This window comes from Puma concolor, chromosome A3, assembly GCF_028749965.1.
Source record: "Puma concolor isolate L17-30 chromosome A3, mPumCon1.1.hap2, whole genome shotgun sequence".
Classification (NCBI taxonomy): Eukaryota; Metazoa; Chordata; class Mammalia; order Carnivora; family Felidae; genus Puma; species Puma concolor.
In genome coordinates this window covers 71,038,148-71,055,056 of record NC_141669.1, presented here as the reverse complement: position 1 = coordinate 71,055,056, position 16,909 = coordinate 71,038,148, and the positions used below count along the sequence as shown (strand labels likewise).

The following is a 16,909-nucleotide window of genomic DNA, read 5'->3' as shown; positions in this document are numbered from 1 at the left end:
CACCCAGGTGTCCCTAAACTGAATAATTTTAAAATTCTCTCTGTGCCTCAGTTTTCTCACTTGTGAATTGGGGCAAATAGCACCTACTTTATAGGGTTGTGGGAGGATTAAATGAATTAGTATGTGTAAAGAGCTCAAAACAGTGTCTGGCACAGGGTAGGAGTTATCCAAGATTTTGCTATTGCTGTTGCTACTATTGTCAGTCAGTAGGACAAAGTCCAATGACATACTGCCAGAACCCAGACTAAAGAATGATTATATTTTATGTGACTAATTGTTACACAATAATGAATTTGTCCTTGTCTGTTTCGTCCTCCTAGCTCTCCAGCTCAATCTCAGGGATAGAAGTCAAAAAATTCATGTTCTAGTCCCCTCCTTCACTAACTGGATGTGATTTTTCTTATTTTAATTCATCAGTTCTCAGGGTTCTGATTGTTTCAAATCCTGTTCGTTCTCTGTCTCTCTCTCCCAGCCTTCTCCAACACTTACTTTCCCCCCACTCATCTTCTTTTCTCCTATCTCTGTTCCTCTTTCAGTCTCAGGTCTCATTTTCTCAATTATTACACATCCCAAGCTCGGCAGCTTCCCTGAGGCCTCATCATCCTTCCATCCTCTATCCCTTGTGGGCAGATGACACTCCAGGATTATATATTTGGCCCCAATCCAAATCTTTATTGCCTCTATTTAGGATAAAACACAGCATTTTCTGTGTCATACAAACAAGGACTTTGTCCAGGATGGATAACATCTTGGGTCTATGGGAAGGAGAGAGGTGCCCATCATTCTTTATTTCTAATGACTTCTGGGAGAGTGCACAGTTCTCAGCTAACAGCCATAGAGGAGTGCCATTCCCAGATGAAGAATTACCCTAATTCTGAAGCTCTACCTCTGCCTGTGCTTTATGAAGGAAATCAATGCAGAGAGAAGAGTAAACAATGGATGAAATTCAAGTGAAAGGAAAAACAAAAACTAGTAACAATGAAAAACAACTTCAAATGCTTTTTGTAGCCAAAAAATATATAAATTGTGATCGAAATAGAAAAGCCATATTATTTTAACTCTACCATTCATATCTAAGCAAAAGTTTAAGGGGCCACAGGAAGGAAAATTAATGATGTACGAATCCCAAAATTTTCACGTAATGATAGAAAGTGACCAAGAGGGCATGTTCTGAAACTTGTACATGACTCATTTAAATATTAAGAAAAATTCGTATAGATTCTCCAACTACTCTGGTAAAAGAGATTTGAGAGATATTTTTGATTTTAAAAGTGGCTGTTTCAAAATATCCCTGTGGTGGTCTTGGCTTATTCTGAACTCATTAGGAGCTCATTAAATAAGTTTAACCCTCTATTTTTCTTATGGATAGAAGTTTTAAAGAAGTCATTATTAATATTAGTTTATTGTTTTCCATGTGTTTGAACATATTGTGGCTCATTCCTATAAGTAAATATTATTATTTAATAATAATAGCTAAAGTTCCATCAAAGCAAATTAATCTTGGTAACTGTCAGAGAAATCTGAGAGCAAGATTTACTACAGTTAGATTTTCATACAACCCCCAGGCATAGTTGAGATGCTGTCAATCAATAATATGAAAATGCTATTTTGCACAAACTTCAAAATCTCTAATCCCATGCCTGATCACAGAAAGTCATTTGTCTTACTATAAGCATAGAATTTTCAAGTTCCTAAGGTCTTGTGTAGAAAAAAATATATATTACATAGACTACCTTAAATCATAAAGACATTTTATTTTTATGACATGTTTAACAAATATATATTTGTAAAAATTTATTTTAACATGATTTATATGTGTATATATGCGTGTGTATATACATATATATACATACGTATATACATATATATACATACATATATATAAATACATACATATATATATGTATGTATATTTTTCTTTTTTTTAACATTTATTTATTGAGAGGCAGAGAGAACAGAGCATGAACAGGGGAGGGGCAGAGAGAGAGGGAGACACAGAATCCAAAGCAGGCTCCAGGCTATGAGCTGTCAGCACAGAGCCTGATGTGGGGCTCAAACTCACAAACCGTGAGATCATGACCTGAGCCGAAGTTGGATGCTTAACCCCAACTGAGTCACCCAGGCACCCCTTAACAGGATTTCTAAGACTTAAAAATACCCTCTTCTGCTTACATTATATAATGTTCTTATTTATGTCATATTTTTGTATCTTTCTGTGTTTACGTACACACATATACATTTATTTCTCAAAAATACATGTTTCATTATTTTAAAAATCTTTATTTAAAAATCAATACTTTATGTCACAGGAAGTTGATGCAATTTTTAAAATACGGGTTCATAAATGTATCCTCTTAAACATTTACTTGTGCATTTGGGTCATGAAATATAATATACCCCTTTCTATATTTAAGTTTTCAATTGTATAAATTAAACATTTAGTACCTTAAGTATCATATGTAATAATTTTTAATTAATAATCCCATTATTTGCTGAAATAAATCAATGTTGCATTCAGATAAATGGTTTAAGCTGAGAAGTAGTATCTTCCATACGGCAGCTATAGTTATATGCTACCATGCCAGCTATTTCCCTAAGGAGAGTCCAGGCACGCTTAATTATAGGGAGACATCATTACTTAGAAGAAAAACATGAGTCTTTAATTTCCTTGCCTCTGTTGGACTGGGGAAGTTCATTCTGCTGAATCTAGCAACGTCTGACTAACACGTAAGCTTAGCTGGTTCCACATAAAAGGCCCGGTATTGTTAGGTCACCACCAATAGCAGCTTCTACACTGTGATCAGTGTTGTTTCTGTTGCGGAATGTCATCCACACAGAATTCATTATGTCTATAATTAAATATAGAAAGCCCCTCCTCATGTTAGAGCACTTGTGAAGCAACTGTTCCTCTTGGCAGTTCTTCCTTTAACTTTTGGACCACCAGATCCCTCCTGGGAACCAATCTAAGAAAGTGCTATTGAAGTAGCACTCGGTTCTACAATGTGGCGTCAGTGTATTTCTAATTACAGTCCAGACAGTTTTGAGCGCAAGTTACTAGACCAGAGTCCAGGTCAGCACTTTGGCTTGCCAGGTCAGACTTGTTCTCCTCCTACTTCCTTCCAATAATAGTTTCTCATATATACGAGAAATAACATAGGGAATACATTTTTCTAACTTTAAGAACTGTTCCTGAACTCAATTTTAGGCAATGTGTTGGGAAGTCAAACTTACTTATCCAAAAAGAGATACTACACTCTCATTATGTAATTTCAATTAAGTGCCCAGTGTATCATCATCTATAGCTTCAGCAGAACCATGCTCTAACTCAACAACTCTAAGTGGCTACTTTTGTGATGGGGACAGATCTTTCTATTTATGCTAAATCACCATGAAATTTTATAATTTCAATAATGTTATCTCCCAGATTCTGAGATGGATATAAATTTTGTGTTGCCTGTTTTGTGAAACCTAAGTATTTTCATTCAAAAGATTAAGAATTAAATGCACTTCATGGAATGTCTGGATGGCTCAGTTGGTTAGGCGTCCGGCTTCAGCTCAGGTCATGATCTGACTCCCGGCTTGTGAGTTCAAGCTCTGCGTCAGGTTCTGTGCTGACAGCTCAGAGACTGGAGCCTGCTTCAGATTCTGTGTCTCCCTCTCTGTCTGCCCCTCCCACACTCACACTCTGTCTCTATCCATCTCTCAAAAATGAATAAACTTTAAAAAAATTTTTAAAAGAATAGTTAAATGTACTTCTTCAGATTAATTTAGCTCTTTAGGTTCAATATACAGAGACTTTATTTGTAGCTACATTAAAGTAGAATCAACCCATTAAGCATAATATTAATAGAAGGTCAACAAAAGCAGAAAATAAGCAAGTGTTATAGAAACAGAGTGTGATGAATTCTGACAAGCTATTTTGTTTCTTTATTATCATGATATTAGGAAATGGCACTAAATTTAAGGGTCTGCCATGATCTCCAATTCTGAAAGCTTTATTACAAGTCAGGCATTCATATCAGCAGCAAGATGACAACTCATAAACAAATTCCCAGCGGTCATCAGCTGTCTGTTAAGTGAAACACACAGGTTATGTCATATAATGGAGAGAGTTGCCTGCTGGGGTAGTGGACACACCCGGATTCAAATTTCAGCTCTGTCATTAAGCTATGGGATTTTGGCAAGGTAGCTTCACCAATCCACAATTTTCTCCTCTATAAAATGGGAATTTTATAAAACCTATCAAGTAGGATGTTGTAGTAATAAATAAGGTTAAGATGGACAAAGCACACTGTACGAAACTTTTCACTCAGTAAACACTGAATAGTAGTTACAATAATTTCAAATTGTATTCAAACCCAAGAGGTGCTTATGGCACCAAGAAAGGAGGGACATCTAGTACAACTTTTGAAAAAATTTGATGCCTAATATTTTTGGGGAAGAAATCATGTATATTTGTAGATTTAGATAATTATATGAGTTATGATTAGACTGGAAATGTTTTTTCCAACATCCAAACACTCATTCAAATATTTATCGAACCCTTACAACATACTCATCATCCAATTACTTAAAATTCCAGTAGTTGAGCTGTCCTAAATGGAAAACTGAGATTGCTTGAATATGTTGGTAGGACTTTTGCTTAATAGGTGCAAATATAAAATAGGAATGGTTTATTGTTTTATGTATGTGTTTCTATTATAAAGGCACAAGAAATTGGAAACAAGTTAAAAGGTGTACCGAGGTTTAAAACAGAATACTCACATTACCCTTAAATGTATTAACATGTATATACACTTGCTTTCCAGAATGTTCTTTGGATTTATGTTACAAATATTTGAACCTTTTGTCTACCATTCTAAAATATGGATTTCCATTGAGAATTCCTTCCTAAGTACATTTTTACATGTATTTAGGGTATGAATATGTACACATTGTGTGTATTCATTTAGCATCATTCTTTTCATAAGTTAAAGAAATTTTTTAAATTGAGATAGAACATACATAAAGTTTCTTATGTGTAGATACTTCATATATGTAAAGCTTAAGTGTATAGTTCAGTGAATCTTTACAAATATATATATCCATGTAAACACCAAGCAGATCATGTGAAAGGCTCCACTGTGCCATCTTTTAGTCCATATTGCCGAAGGTAACACAAATTCTGAACTCTATCACCAGAGTTTAATTGTGTCTGTTTTGAATTTCATATAAATAGAATCATAATATACACCCACTTAGTTGCTGCCTTCAATTGTTTATTTCATTTGTTTAGATCTTTACACAGAAGGAACAAAGGAACCATTGTCTTCTTTACTCAGCTTGTCTGTACTAACATGTCAGTGTGTAATAAGAAAACTACCACATCTTATACACACTATTGAGTATGAACGATCTAAACTTCATTTAAAATGACCCCAACATAGATTTACAGAAACATGTTTAACATTTCATTACTAACATTCACAAAATTTTAGGGCCATCTACGCTGCTGCCGTTAGATATTTCTTTCAAATGTTCACATTTTTGGGGAGTTTATATCTATTAACTACTCACACCCTGAAAAAGGTTAGCAGAAGCTCAAATGTATTAGTTGTCTGATTTTGTGTTTCTCAATTTACAATCTTGAAAATTGAAACAAAGAACATCAGTGACCTTACCCTATCTGTAGCAGTGATTTAGAGGCAATGCCACATCTAGAATTCAGTTAGAATTTAGTTTTTCAGATGACATGCCACATTCTGTTTACACACATTGTGTATATAACATGGCAGGAAAAGATTATGAGAGAGCACCACACCCATTCCCGTATCCAAGTAGAAACACAGAATCTATGCACAAGAGAAAAAAAAAGCCATGAAATTTTTGAAGAGCTCTGATACAACTCACCAAAAGACTTTTTCTATCTAAAACCTCACTGGAACATTTTAAGACTTATTATTTAGCAAAGACCGAGAAATTTACCAATTCCTAAGTTTCGATTAATAGAAAAGGGACTGTGCCATAAAATTATACATAAGTACACAAGGGAAAAAAGTATATAGGTTTTGCATAATATTATTTTGCATAACAAACTCAAAACTTTTAGAATACAAAAATGATTTATTCTGAATTATGTCATAATCACATACACTTCTTGAAAGTACAGTTTGCATAGAAACTTCTAACAGTAGCTTTATTATCTCCATAATAAAATAAAATCCAAATATCTCTGGGACTTCATTTTCTATGATCATTTATAGGAGTTAACCCTGCAAGCAATGTGGCCACTAAATGTTTACTGAGAAAGAAAGATAAAACGTGGTCAATGACTTTTCAGGAAACATGGCAGCTTCAGGTATTCTCACAATATAGCTAACAATAGCATAAATATTATATAGTGTTAGTCCTTCCTGTAGTAAATCAGGAGTTGTTTTGTTTTGTTTTTTATAAGTTTATTATCACATTTCATTTAATGGTATCCAAAGCTGGAACATGATTTCACTGGCATATATGTAAATGTATGCTAAAATATGTTTACAATAACTACAAGAGTATCTTACTTGAGCTTTTAAGCTCAAATATAGTATCTAGCTTCTTTGCAGATACATGTAAATAATTTTAGCTTATAGGAGAGCCTCAAAGACAAATCATAAAAGGATAAGTCCATTAAATACCTATATCTATATACTGGAGTAAATATAGGAAACATCACTATTTAAGTATAGGATTGAGATGAATAAATGTATTAGTTTATATGGAGGGTGTAAGTTTTTACAAATGCATTTGTGTTAAAGGCTTGCTTAATCATAATAAAAATTCTCAATTAGAATAAAAAAATTAAGTACCTACGTAATATTTTTCTTTATTGCAGCAGTTGAACTATTGAAAGCCTAGAATTAATCAACCGATATATACCGTCACAAGAAAAGCATATTGAACAAGGTTCTTGGAGGGTACAACAAAGAATGACATTGCCAATGTGCTCCAAGTCTATAGACTTGATGGGTTTATCTGAGGATATTATCTTCATGATAATCCACAGAAAGTGTTCAAATACTTCTTGCAGATAGAAACAAGAATTCTTAACAATGAATGGCCTTAGGTTTCTATGCTTAACAAAACTCACAAAGATTCTAACTTCCTTAAAGAAAGAACCTTGTTTTTCCCCATGTCCCCCTCGTTCAGTCTCCAGCTTAGAGTGGGTGCTTAAAGAAATTTTGTGGACTGACAAACAGAAAGTAATGTTTTCTCTTTTTTCCCTGGCCCCCTATCAATGTGTTCTCTACACTGTAGCCAGAGTGACATTTTGAAATATAAATTTGATAATAGCACCCTCCTGCCCACCTTCCACACTAACCCCTTCCATTGTTTTTCCATCACTTTTACCATAAAGATTCAAATCCTTGCTTGATATGATCTAGAAGGCCCTGAAAGACCTGGCCCCACTCCTCTCTATAAAAGCTCCATCCTCAAGGGCATTCTCTCAGTTGTTTGAATATGCCACAACACTTCCTATAGCAGGCTTTTGTACCTAGTATTATTACTCTGGCTAATCCCTTCTCATCTCTCAGATTTTAAACATCAATTCTCAAGGAAACCTTCTTTGATAGGTGAGTTCACACTATTTTAAGTTCTCAGAATATCATGTACCTGTCCTCCAAAATACATACTGCCATTTTAAGTCTCCATTTACTTTTTTTTCTTTTTTTAAATAACTGTGTCTCCTCATTGGAACGTAGGAGCTATTTCTGAGAGTTTATTCACCATATTTTTCCCTGAGCCTACTACTCAGGCACATACAAAGCTTCCAATCAGTATTTGTTGAATAAAGAAATGAATGTAGAAATGACTGAGTGAATATGGCTGTCTCTCTGGTAACATTAGTAAAGTCTTAGAAAGAAGGGACTTTATTAAATGACATCTATCACACTGCCATGTTTAGTAATTTATAGTAAATAGCCATCATAAGGTGTATGTGTTCATGACCATTTAAATAGGGAAAGTAAATAAAAGTGACACTCACAGTCTAGTATGAAAATTTTAATAAAAATGACCCTTAAATACATGAAACCTGAAAGTCATAAAAAAAGTATAACTTCACTTCTCATTGATCAGCCTTTTATTCTCATTTTTAAGCTGGATAGCCATGGAATTCACTAATTCTTTTAAGCTGCTAAGAAACTATTAGTCCTTTTAAGCAGAAACTTATTAAATAATAATGGTCCTGGGGCACTTAGATGAGTACGGTTCACCGAAAAAGCTATGTACCCCATAAGCATCCATCATTCAAGAAAGATGACATTTTTGGATAGTTGAGTTCTGAGGCTGACTTTCAGGGTCAAAGAACATAAGCGATGCATAAGTTAGTTCTGTTCTATCAGCCATTTATATATATATATTTTTTTTTTCCTCCTGAATAATGCCTGAACCTAAAAAAAAAAATCAATCATAAAAAAATGGAAATCTTATTGAGCAGAGAAGAGAACACAAGGCTCTAGAATACAAGTGCCTGTACTCCTAAGCAGGCTCTACCACTAACCTGGTCATGACACATAACCTTTCTTGTGTTCTCCTTCCATTGCTACATAAATAAATATATAAAACTTGCTAGGCCTGAATAAAGTAGAGTAAGGATGAAACAGAGCTCATTAAATAAAAATATTCTAGAAAACCATAGATACAGAAGTTGTGGCAACACATTCTGGGCCAGAAAAAAAAAAGGAGAGAAAGAATATTATCATTGTCTTTTTAGTAGTTCTTACTGTATTTTTAATATGAAGTCAACCAAATGATACTAAATATTAAATTAATAGAGAAATTTAGTCAGAACTAGATGTAATTTGAATCTTATTTAATGTTGGCTGTTAATTTTTTTCCTAAATTTTCTATAATGAATGTGGATTTGCTTCTAAATTAGTTTTTAAAAAGAATGTGGCAATCAGTGTAAATACTGGCTACAGGCAGGGCTTTGCTTATACTTCATCTGAATAGAAACCATCTATCCCTAGCCATCAATACATGATTGGTGTTCAGAGAGGCATCCATTCTCAATTAATTATTTAATAGTCACTTGACACACATGAAATAGAGAAAATACACAAAATGGAGCCAATCCTCCTGGGCTGATCAACTCTGCCTTTATCACTCCATCTCTCATTTCTGTGATAATCAGAAGAATCCAGCCTTTTGTTTTCCTTTCATGACTAGTGGTGATCTTTGCACTCTGTTTCCAGATCAAATTTTCAAAACGAATCAATGCTCCAGAACCATCCTGATGGATTTTTCTTTTCTGAATTGAACTACCTTATGCATCAGGTACTAGACTGTACAATTATGTATCTTGGTAATTCTAAATTCTTCCTGTTATGGAAAGTTATCCATTGGCAAAATAAAATGCATTTCAGAAAAATCTAATTCTGCTTCTCTTCAACATATTACTTTTGCCATGCTTTCTCCACTCTTAAGTGTTCCTGATTATGCATGATCCCTGGTTCCCTACATTTAAAATGCACAAAAAAATAAAAAATTTAACTTAAAACACCCTCCCACACAGAACAAGCTGTCATTGTGTCATATTTGTTTCCTAATTTAAGGAAGGAAGTTATATCTCAAGTGTCCTTCATTAAACTGCCTGCTCTGTATTTTAAAGTGACATTAGGATACTTAGAGCAATATTCCCATAAAATAATGTTCATTTTTCAAAATTTATATCTATTAATCAGTGCAGATGTATGGAACTTCAAATCATCATAAAGCAAATCATCGTATGTAGCCATTTCATTCAAGATTTACAATTAAATGAGATTTGGGAGAGAAAAAACATGTACTGTTTTATTTTTGTAATAAATAAAATTAGGCTTTATTTGGTAAAACCTAACTATAAAGCCTGGTGTTAAATCCATGGAAATTTACTGGCCAAGCTGAAGTGCAGTATAGGCCATAGAATACATAGTCTTCTACAATTACTTAGCCAAAATATAATGGGGGGGGGGGAACCTTCATGAAGGCAGAGAATAATAAAATAACCCTTTACATGTTTTTCCTCTTAAACCCATGAAGGCTACAGAACTCTTCTTTCTCTAATGACCAGCTTTTTTCTTTCTAAGTACTCCCTTTAAACTATCATAAATTTACCAAGTCTTCATTTCTCTTAAAGTCAAATGAGAGAGAACTGCCAAGTCTAATAAGATTTACAAGGGCTACTTCCTCTTATTGGTATCAGCAAAAAAAAAATAAAAAAAAAAAAAAACCCAAAAAACAAAAAACAAAAAACAAAAAACAGGGGACATTATACAATAAAATACAGCCACACATAAAGCTTTTGTCCTTACAGCTAAATCAGATTTAGTTGTTTTAAAAACAACTTCAGTCATACATGTCATTTATCCATGTGTTGACTGTCTTGATTTGACCCATTAGCTATCTACTTTAAACCCTGACATCTCTCCTTCTCAGCCACAAATAAATCCATGTTTTATCTTTTGCATATCAGTCACTTTCTGTTCATAGGTTTTTCGGTATTTATAAAATATTTTTCCTTGGTCATTGTCATGTAGCAACATTGGACACACATTAATGACTGAATTTTATTTATGAAAGGGAGAAAATAAAACTTAAGTATGGTTTTTGTGTGTGAGTGTATGTGTGTGTGTGTGTGTGTTTAACTCTGCACTGTTTCAATCCTTAAAAACAACAGAAATTACAGCCTGGCCTCAGATAAATATCATTAGCTAAATATACTCAGGAAATCTCTTGCAATCCTTCATATGCATTCCCTATTTTATTAGCCTACAGAAGCCTCCCAGTCCAACAACATCTAAATTTCTGTGCTATTTATCTTCCCAAGGCATCTGCTAATTGAGAAATACGTTATTTAATCTCTAACATTTCTAAATATTAGCTGACCTGTCTCCCACTTCAAGAAACCAGAGAAATCACATAATTTTTCCTAAACTGACAAATGTTGGACGTGGACATAACCGCAGAAATTAACATTAATTCCAAGAACCCTCCTCCTTCTAATCAAAACAATTTTCACATGTGCCCCCTCCCACTGCCCCATTTTTCCACAACCAGGAGCAGGACTTTACATTTTCCTTATAAAAGGCAAAGCAGTTCCTACGAATCCTGTTCCCCCTGTCCTTTACCATGAATAACAAACGTGGAGATTTCAACCATACTGAACCACCCCTGCACTTCATTCTTCACCAAACGTGTGCCCAATCTTGCAGATGCTTGTCTGCATCTTATGGGGAACACCTGCGTATTACAGACTTAGAGGTGGTAGAGGAAAGCACAGCGGTCATTCAGGTGGGCCATGGCCCTCTGAAGATGGGGAGCGGCCTAGCAACCCGAGGAGTCTGAAGAGAGGTCCTTGTACTTGCCACTTGGAAGGAAGTGGGGCTGACACAAAGGGTTCCCAGGAGGAATCTGAACCTGGAAATGGGTCTGCTTAAAAACCATTAAGAGGATGCCAAAGGAGGAGCTGTGGGAGGTGATAAGGCCGAGAGGCCACAAACAGGTCTTCACCTTGCAAACTAGCTGCAACACACTGTCCAGAGAAGGAAGACCCCATGCACCAGCCGGCCCCGCCTGCCTCGCCCTGCCTCCCCGCGCCCTGCCCAGGCCGAGGCCCCCGGTGGGTCAGGCGTCGGGCCTTACCTTGGCTGCAGTCCTTGCCGCGGAAGCCGGTTCTCGAACAGTCGCACACCGCCTGGTCGTCAACCACCGAGCACACGCCTCCGTTGAGGCACACCCCGCCCTCGCCCTCCTCGCCAGCCTCGCACGGGCTGCCCCCGCCACTGTTGGGCGGCTCGTCGTCCAGCTTCACCTCGCCGCTGTCCACTGGCAGGGCCTGGGAGGAGTTGACCCTCACATCACGGATCCACCCTTTAAAGGGCTCTCGCTCCCGCACCGAGGCCAGCGTCAGCTTGAGCGCCGCAGCGCGCAGTTCCGGGGGCAGCCCCCCGACAAAGAGGCCGCTGAACACGGTCATGTCCCTGCGCTTCGACTTGACCTCCACCCACTTGGCCTCCACCTGGTCGATGAAGAGCGTGGTGTTGCGGAACTGGCGGCGGATACGCACGTTGTGCCAGGCGCCGTCGTTGACCGGGGTGTCGGCCAGGAGCGTGGCGGGCTCCGCGCAGAAGATGGAGAAGCTGAGCTGCAGGCGGCCGCCGCGCGTCAGGATGAGCTCCAGGAAGTCGCAGAAGCCCTCGTCGTCGAAGTAGAGCACGAGACCGCGGGCGCTGCGAGTCTTGAGCTGGAAGCTCATCTCGCTCTCGCAGCAGGCGTTCCACTTGGGGAAGCGTGTCCACTGGCCCTCAGCGCCCGGGAACTCGAGCCCGCTGCCCAGCTCTGCCCAGCAGCCCAGGAGCAGCAGCGAGAGGCACAGGAGAAAGCAGCCCCCGCGCTGGAGAAGCGCCGTCCCCATGCTCGGGGCTGGGGTGCGGCGGGGGGGTGCCGGGGCCGACAGGGTCAAAATGGTCCTGGACACCGTGACGTAGAAATAAGGGTCTGGAAACAAGTAGGGTAAGGGGATGGGCAGGAGTGGGAGGGATGCGCCCTCCTTTATCTAGCTCTTTTTTTTTTCTTCTTCTTCCAGCAACCCCTCCCTCTCTCCCTGTAGTCCCCTCCCAACTGGAAAACGTAGACCCCAGTGGTACAGGGCAGCAGCGGATCTTCCAGTCCAAAGGGAGGATACACTTTGGAAGCAACGTTCTGGAAACGGCGTTAACAGAAGGTCAAGGGAAGTCACTTATCCATTTGAGTCCGATGACCTAGTTCAAGGGCATCGGTGGTGTCAACAGATGCTTCACTCCTCGAATACTATCATCTGCGAGGTACCATCAGTGGTACCGGGCAAAAGGGAAACAGAGTCCGTTAAGAAGCAAATACTTGTCAGAGAAGTACAAGAAGTCAGCAATAAGCCAGGATCCTTGGATACTTGTGCGTACCTCGAGTGTCTGTCCTCCAGACGTGATGTCCCAAACCAGAAGGGAGAAAAGGGTTCCTTGTCTCTTTACGGCACCACTTAACCCCTGAGTGGCTTCAAAGGCCTGTTTCTTCTGTCATATCATGGACCACCAGCACCCCTGTAGCCAATGCAGAATTCCTTGTGCATGGCCTCACAGGCTGGATTTTGCTTCTCTTTTTCCCTCCCCAACAGTAGGGTTCAAACCCTGAAGCTGTGAAATAGCCAGAAGCTGTTAGGTGTCACAACAGCTCCTCTTCTTTTCTCTCTGCCTCTGCGAGGCCAAATTAAGATGCCAGCATATCAATTGGTTGTGTGTTGGTGATGCATTTTGGTTTTGTCTTTTTATAAGGACCCAGAAAATCTGCAGAGAATTAAAATAAAAATTAAGTTCTAAAAGCATTTATAGTATCATATAAATCATCATTCAGTTCAGAAACCAGGTATATAACTAGAGCCATTAGGAAGCCAGAGTTAACCTTATTGGAAGGGGCGTATTTGTCCTGATCTACAAGGAAGACCTGATGTCTCCCAATAGTTAATATTTCACTTTTACAATCAGCCAGTATGCCCTTATAGTTTATTATAACTGTTAATAGGTAACCCTCTTAGGATTTTATACAGATTTGTTTATGGTTATCTTTTACTTTTTCTGAGAAAGTTTATTTTTTTAAATATGACAAGGGGAGCAAAAGAGGCCCCTTTAAGGGCTTCCGCTTGTAACATGCACTGATAACATGGACAATAAAAATACATCCTATTCAAATCTCAGTTAATACAGATTTTACAACAGGCAAAACAGATCAAACTGCGATTGGCTTGAATTTGTATAACATTCCTACCATTTTAGGTTTTTCAAAGAAAGAACATTGATGGTTTCTTGGAGGTGTCTTTTACATTTCACACAAGTATTTTCCTTTTATTAAAAGAATAATCTGTTCTAAGAGAAAACATGTAACTGGAGTCATATCTATTTTGGGCAGCATTTATGTCTCACTTGCCATGACATTAACTCCTCTAAAGATGGGTAAAGAATTTAATATTTTGCCAAACAGTGTAGTGATCCTTACTCCTCTTCGAGTCCTTATCTGGCTGTCAGCTCTTAGAATTTGTGTGGTCAGAACAGCAGTTGGCATGTGTGACACCTTAGCTGCTATGTCTCCAGGATGCTAGAATATGAAATCATGTCTTTGAATCACTCACTATAAAATCACCTCTTTATCCAACCCTAATCTGACAGTTTCCTGAAATGGTGCAGAAATCATAAGTAGTGAGTTGCTTTTAAGCCTTTTTTGTTTGTTTGTTTGTTTGTTTTTTGCCAAAAGAACATTACTCTTACATTTTGACAAAAGAAAGAAAGAAAGAAAGAAAGAAAGAAAGAAAGAAAGAAAGAAAGAAAGAAAGAAAGAAAGGAGAGAGAGAAAAACACAAATGGTTCATCTGGTCATGTCAAGCAAATGCAAGCATTTCCCTCAACATTTCCCACTATACCACCCCACCCCCTGCACACACACGCACAGGCACACACGCACACACATTTATTGCCTGGACACAGAAGCTCACTATGCAATTAACACTTTTTTCCCCTACAAGCTGAAACTAGCAGTAATTTATGGCACCGCATTGTGCTGCTGCTCCTCCATGGAGGGAGCTAAGAGCATTTCTCTTCAGTACAGAGCAATCCCTACAGGTGTCAGCTGAGAGCCACCAAGCTAGGGGATCCCACTTCAAGTTCCTCCCCAGATGAAATTGATGAGTGGTTCTCTCTTTTTCAACACACACACACACACACACACACACACACACACACACGCACAACACAGCACATATAGACACATACACATTGGCCAGTAGAAATAAAAAAGAAATAACCATCTCAGTTGCTTATTTATTATGGCTGATACATTCCACACCATCAGCAATCACCAGCCGTATCTTGCCTATTGCTGTGCCAACCCCAAAGAAAGGTGCTCTTAAAAATCATCCTAAGATAGCATATTATTCAATATACTCTCATTTTTAAGTGGACTCGGACATCTGCCAATTTTTCAGTCATTTTGCAAAATAAATCTGAAATTTCAAGATCAAGAGTAGTGCTTTGAAACCATCCTGAAGCTTATGTGTTAGAAAATCTTTGTGGTGTGTGTGTGGGGGGGGGGGGAGAGAGACTGTATTGGAGCTGATTATTTTATTAATTAATATTACATAGATCACAAAACCTTTCTTCACTCCTCTCTCCTTCCCTCCTCCACTAATGCATACCTTGACAATTTTTTAAGGAATGGAGGAGAGGGGGGAAACACATACATATTCTTACCACAGGGAGGTCAACTGACTCTCCCAGTTCTTAGAGGAAGCTCATTGTGTGTGAAGAGTATCTGTATTTATATGGAGAAAGAGGATTCTCTCTAGGTGCCGGAAAAACCTGGTGAGTTCACAAATTAGAGGATGAAATAAAAGGATCTGAAAAACAACCTTACTGCAGCCAAAGGAAGAAGCGCTCTAATTCAAAAGCAGACTAACAGCCTCATTAATCTTTTCTTTCATTTCTAGAATCAAATTCATTCCCAAGCCACTGGAAGGATCGATACAGTATGCTCGTCCGCTGCAGCTGCATTTATTTTAATATGTTTATAACACACACACACACACACACACACACACACACATACACACACACATGCACACATATCTTTCCATGCATCCTTCAATATATACATCACCAAGAACCTGAAATCTTTGGGATAATTTTTAGAAGTGCCTTTCCCTCCCACCCCCTCGCTTTTGCAAAGTCTCTTAATACCAATGCACACCCAAATTCTCCCTGGCTTTCCCGCCCAGTCTCCAAGCTCCATCTCTAATACCAGTGCAGTTTCTTGGAGCCTGGAGTCAACTGCACAAATTAAGGATAGGCACAGCATGGGGCTGATGGGGAAGGGAAATAAAGATGTACATACAGATATATTTTATTGCTTTGGTTTTTAACTTGTCTGTTTTCTTTCTTTTGCTAATAAATCACTGCATTCAGCCTTTAAGTTACTATCCTAGTTCCACCATCTCATCTTCTTGCCATCTATTTAAAAAGCTTCATGCAAAACAACGAAGATCTATACTCCTCCACCCTCCCACCACCCATCCTTCCTTGTGCATTTGTGGCAGCTCCTGGCTCAGTTACAAGGGGGAAATATATCCTTCTCCAGCTTGCCTCGCCCCATCCCCTCCCCCAACCCAAATTGAGCTTCTTTACCTGCCCGGTTATTCCCCTTAGCTCGACCCAGAGCCTGAAGCATGCATCGGTCAAAGCGAATTTCCTGAGGTCTGTGGATAAGGCGACTGCCGCTGCCTTTTCAGAGGCGTCAGGCTTGAGCGTCTATCTCCAGGAGTGCGGGAGGGGAGAACAGGCAACGGAGGGGAGCAGGAGGAGGAGGAAGAGAGGGAAAGAGCTGGGAAGGAGGAGGCGGTGGTGGAGCCTGAGAAGGCTGGGTTACGTGACGCCGGGTGCTGTCCTTCTGAAAGAGAAGGGCGGAGCTGAGCTCTCCGCAGTACCATGGAGAGCGGCGGGCCGTCCTCAGGCAGAGATCCTGGTGGGCTGGGCCCGCGGGCACAGCCCCTCCAGGTCGGGACGCTGCGGTGCGAGGTGTTTATACCTCCGCTTCGTCCCTTTGCAGGGGAAGCCCGATCCTGGAGGCGGGGACCTGCCGCAAGAGCTTCTAACTTGTCACCACCCACCCTACCCCAGAAAGAGAGAGAGAGAGAGAGAGAGAGAGAGAGAACCAGAGAACCACGTAGCCTACTGAGCATGCCCAGGCCCCTGCTAGACCCACGGAAACCTGTGTGGAGATTCCACTTCTCCGGGGTTTAGTCGTGATTGGGCGAGGGTACCTGAAAGGGTGACACGGAAGAGCTGGGCAGCTAAAAGAAAGGGGGCAAGAAGTCAGTGATTAAGATGAGCTC

General features: G+C 39.1%; 1 protein-coding gene across 20 annotated transcripts in view; it reads right to left on the bottom strand.

The window, feature by feature from the left end:
• Positions 1 to 16,630, bottom strand: part of NRXN1 (neurexin 1) — a 1,142,850-nt gene extending 1,126,220 nt beyond the window's left edge. For 10 of the 20 annotated variants that reach the window (XM_086701122.1, XM_086701131.1, XM_086701126.1 and 7 more), the window contains exons 1-2: positions 16,203 to 16,629; positions 11,644 to 13,319 (exon numbers count right to left, since the gene is read on the bottom strand). In XM_086701122.1, the coding sequence (XP_086557248.1) occupies positions 11,644 to 12,415 (772 nt within the window). In that variant the 5' untranslated portion in view covers positions 12,416 to 13,319; positions 16,203 to 16,629. Of the gene's footprint in view, positions 1 to 11,643; positions 13,320 to 16,202 lie in introns of all 20 variants that reach the window. The other 10 variants (XM_086701118.1, XM_086701120.1, XM_086701129.1 and 7 more) reach the window with 2 other exon arrangements.
• Between the last annotated feature and the right edge of the window lie 279 nt (positions 16,631 to 16,909).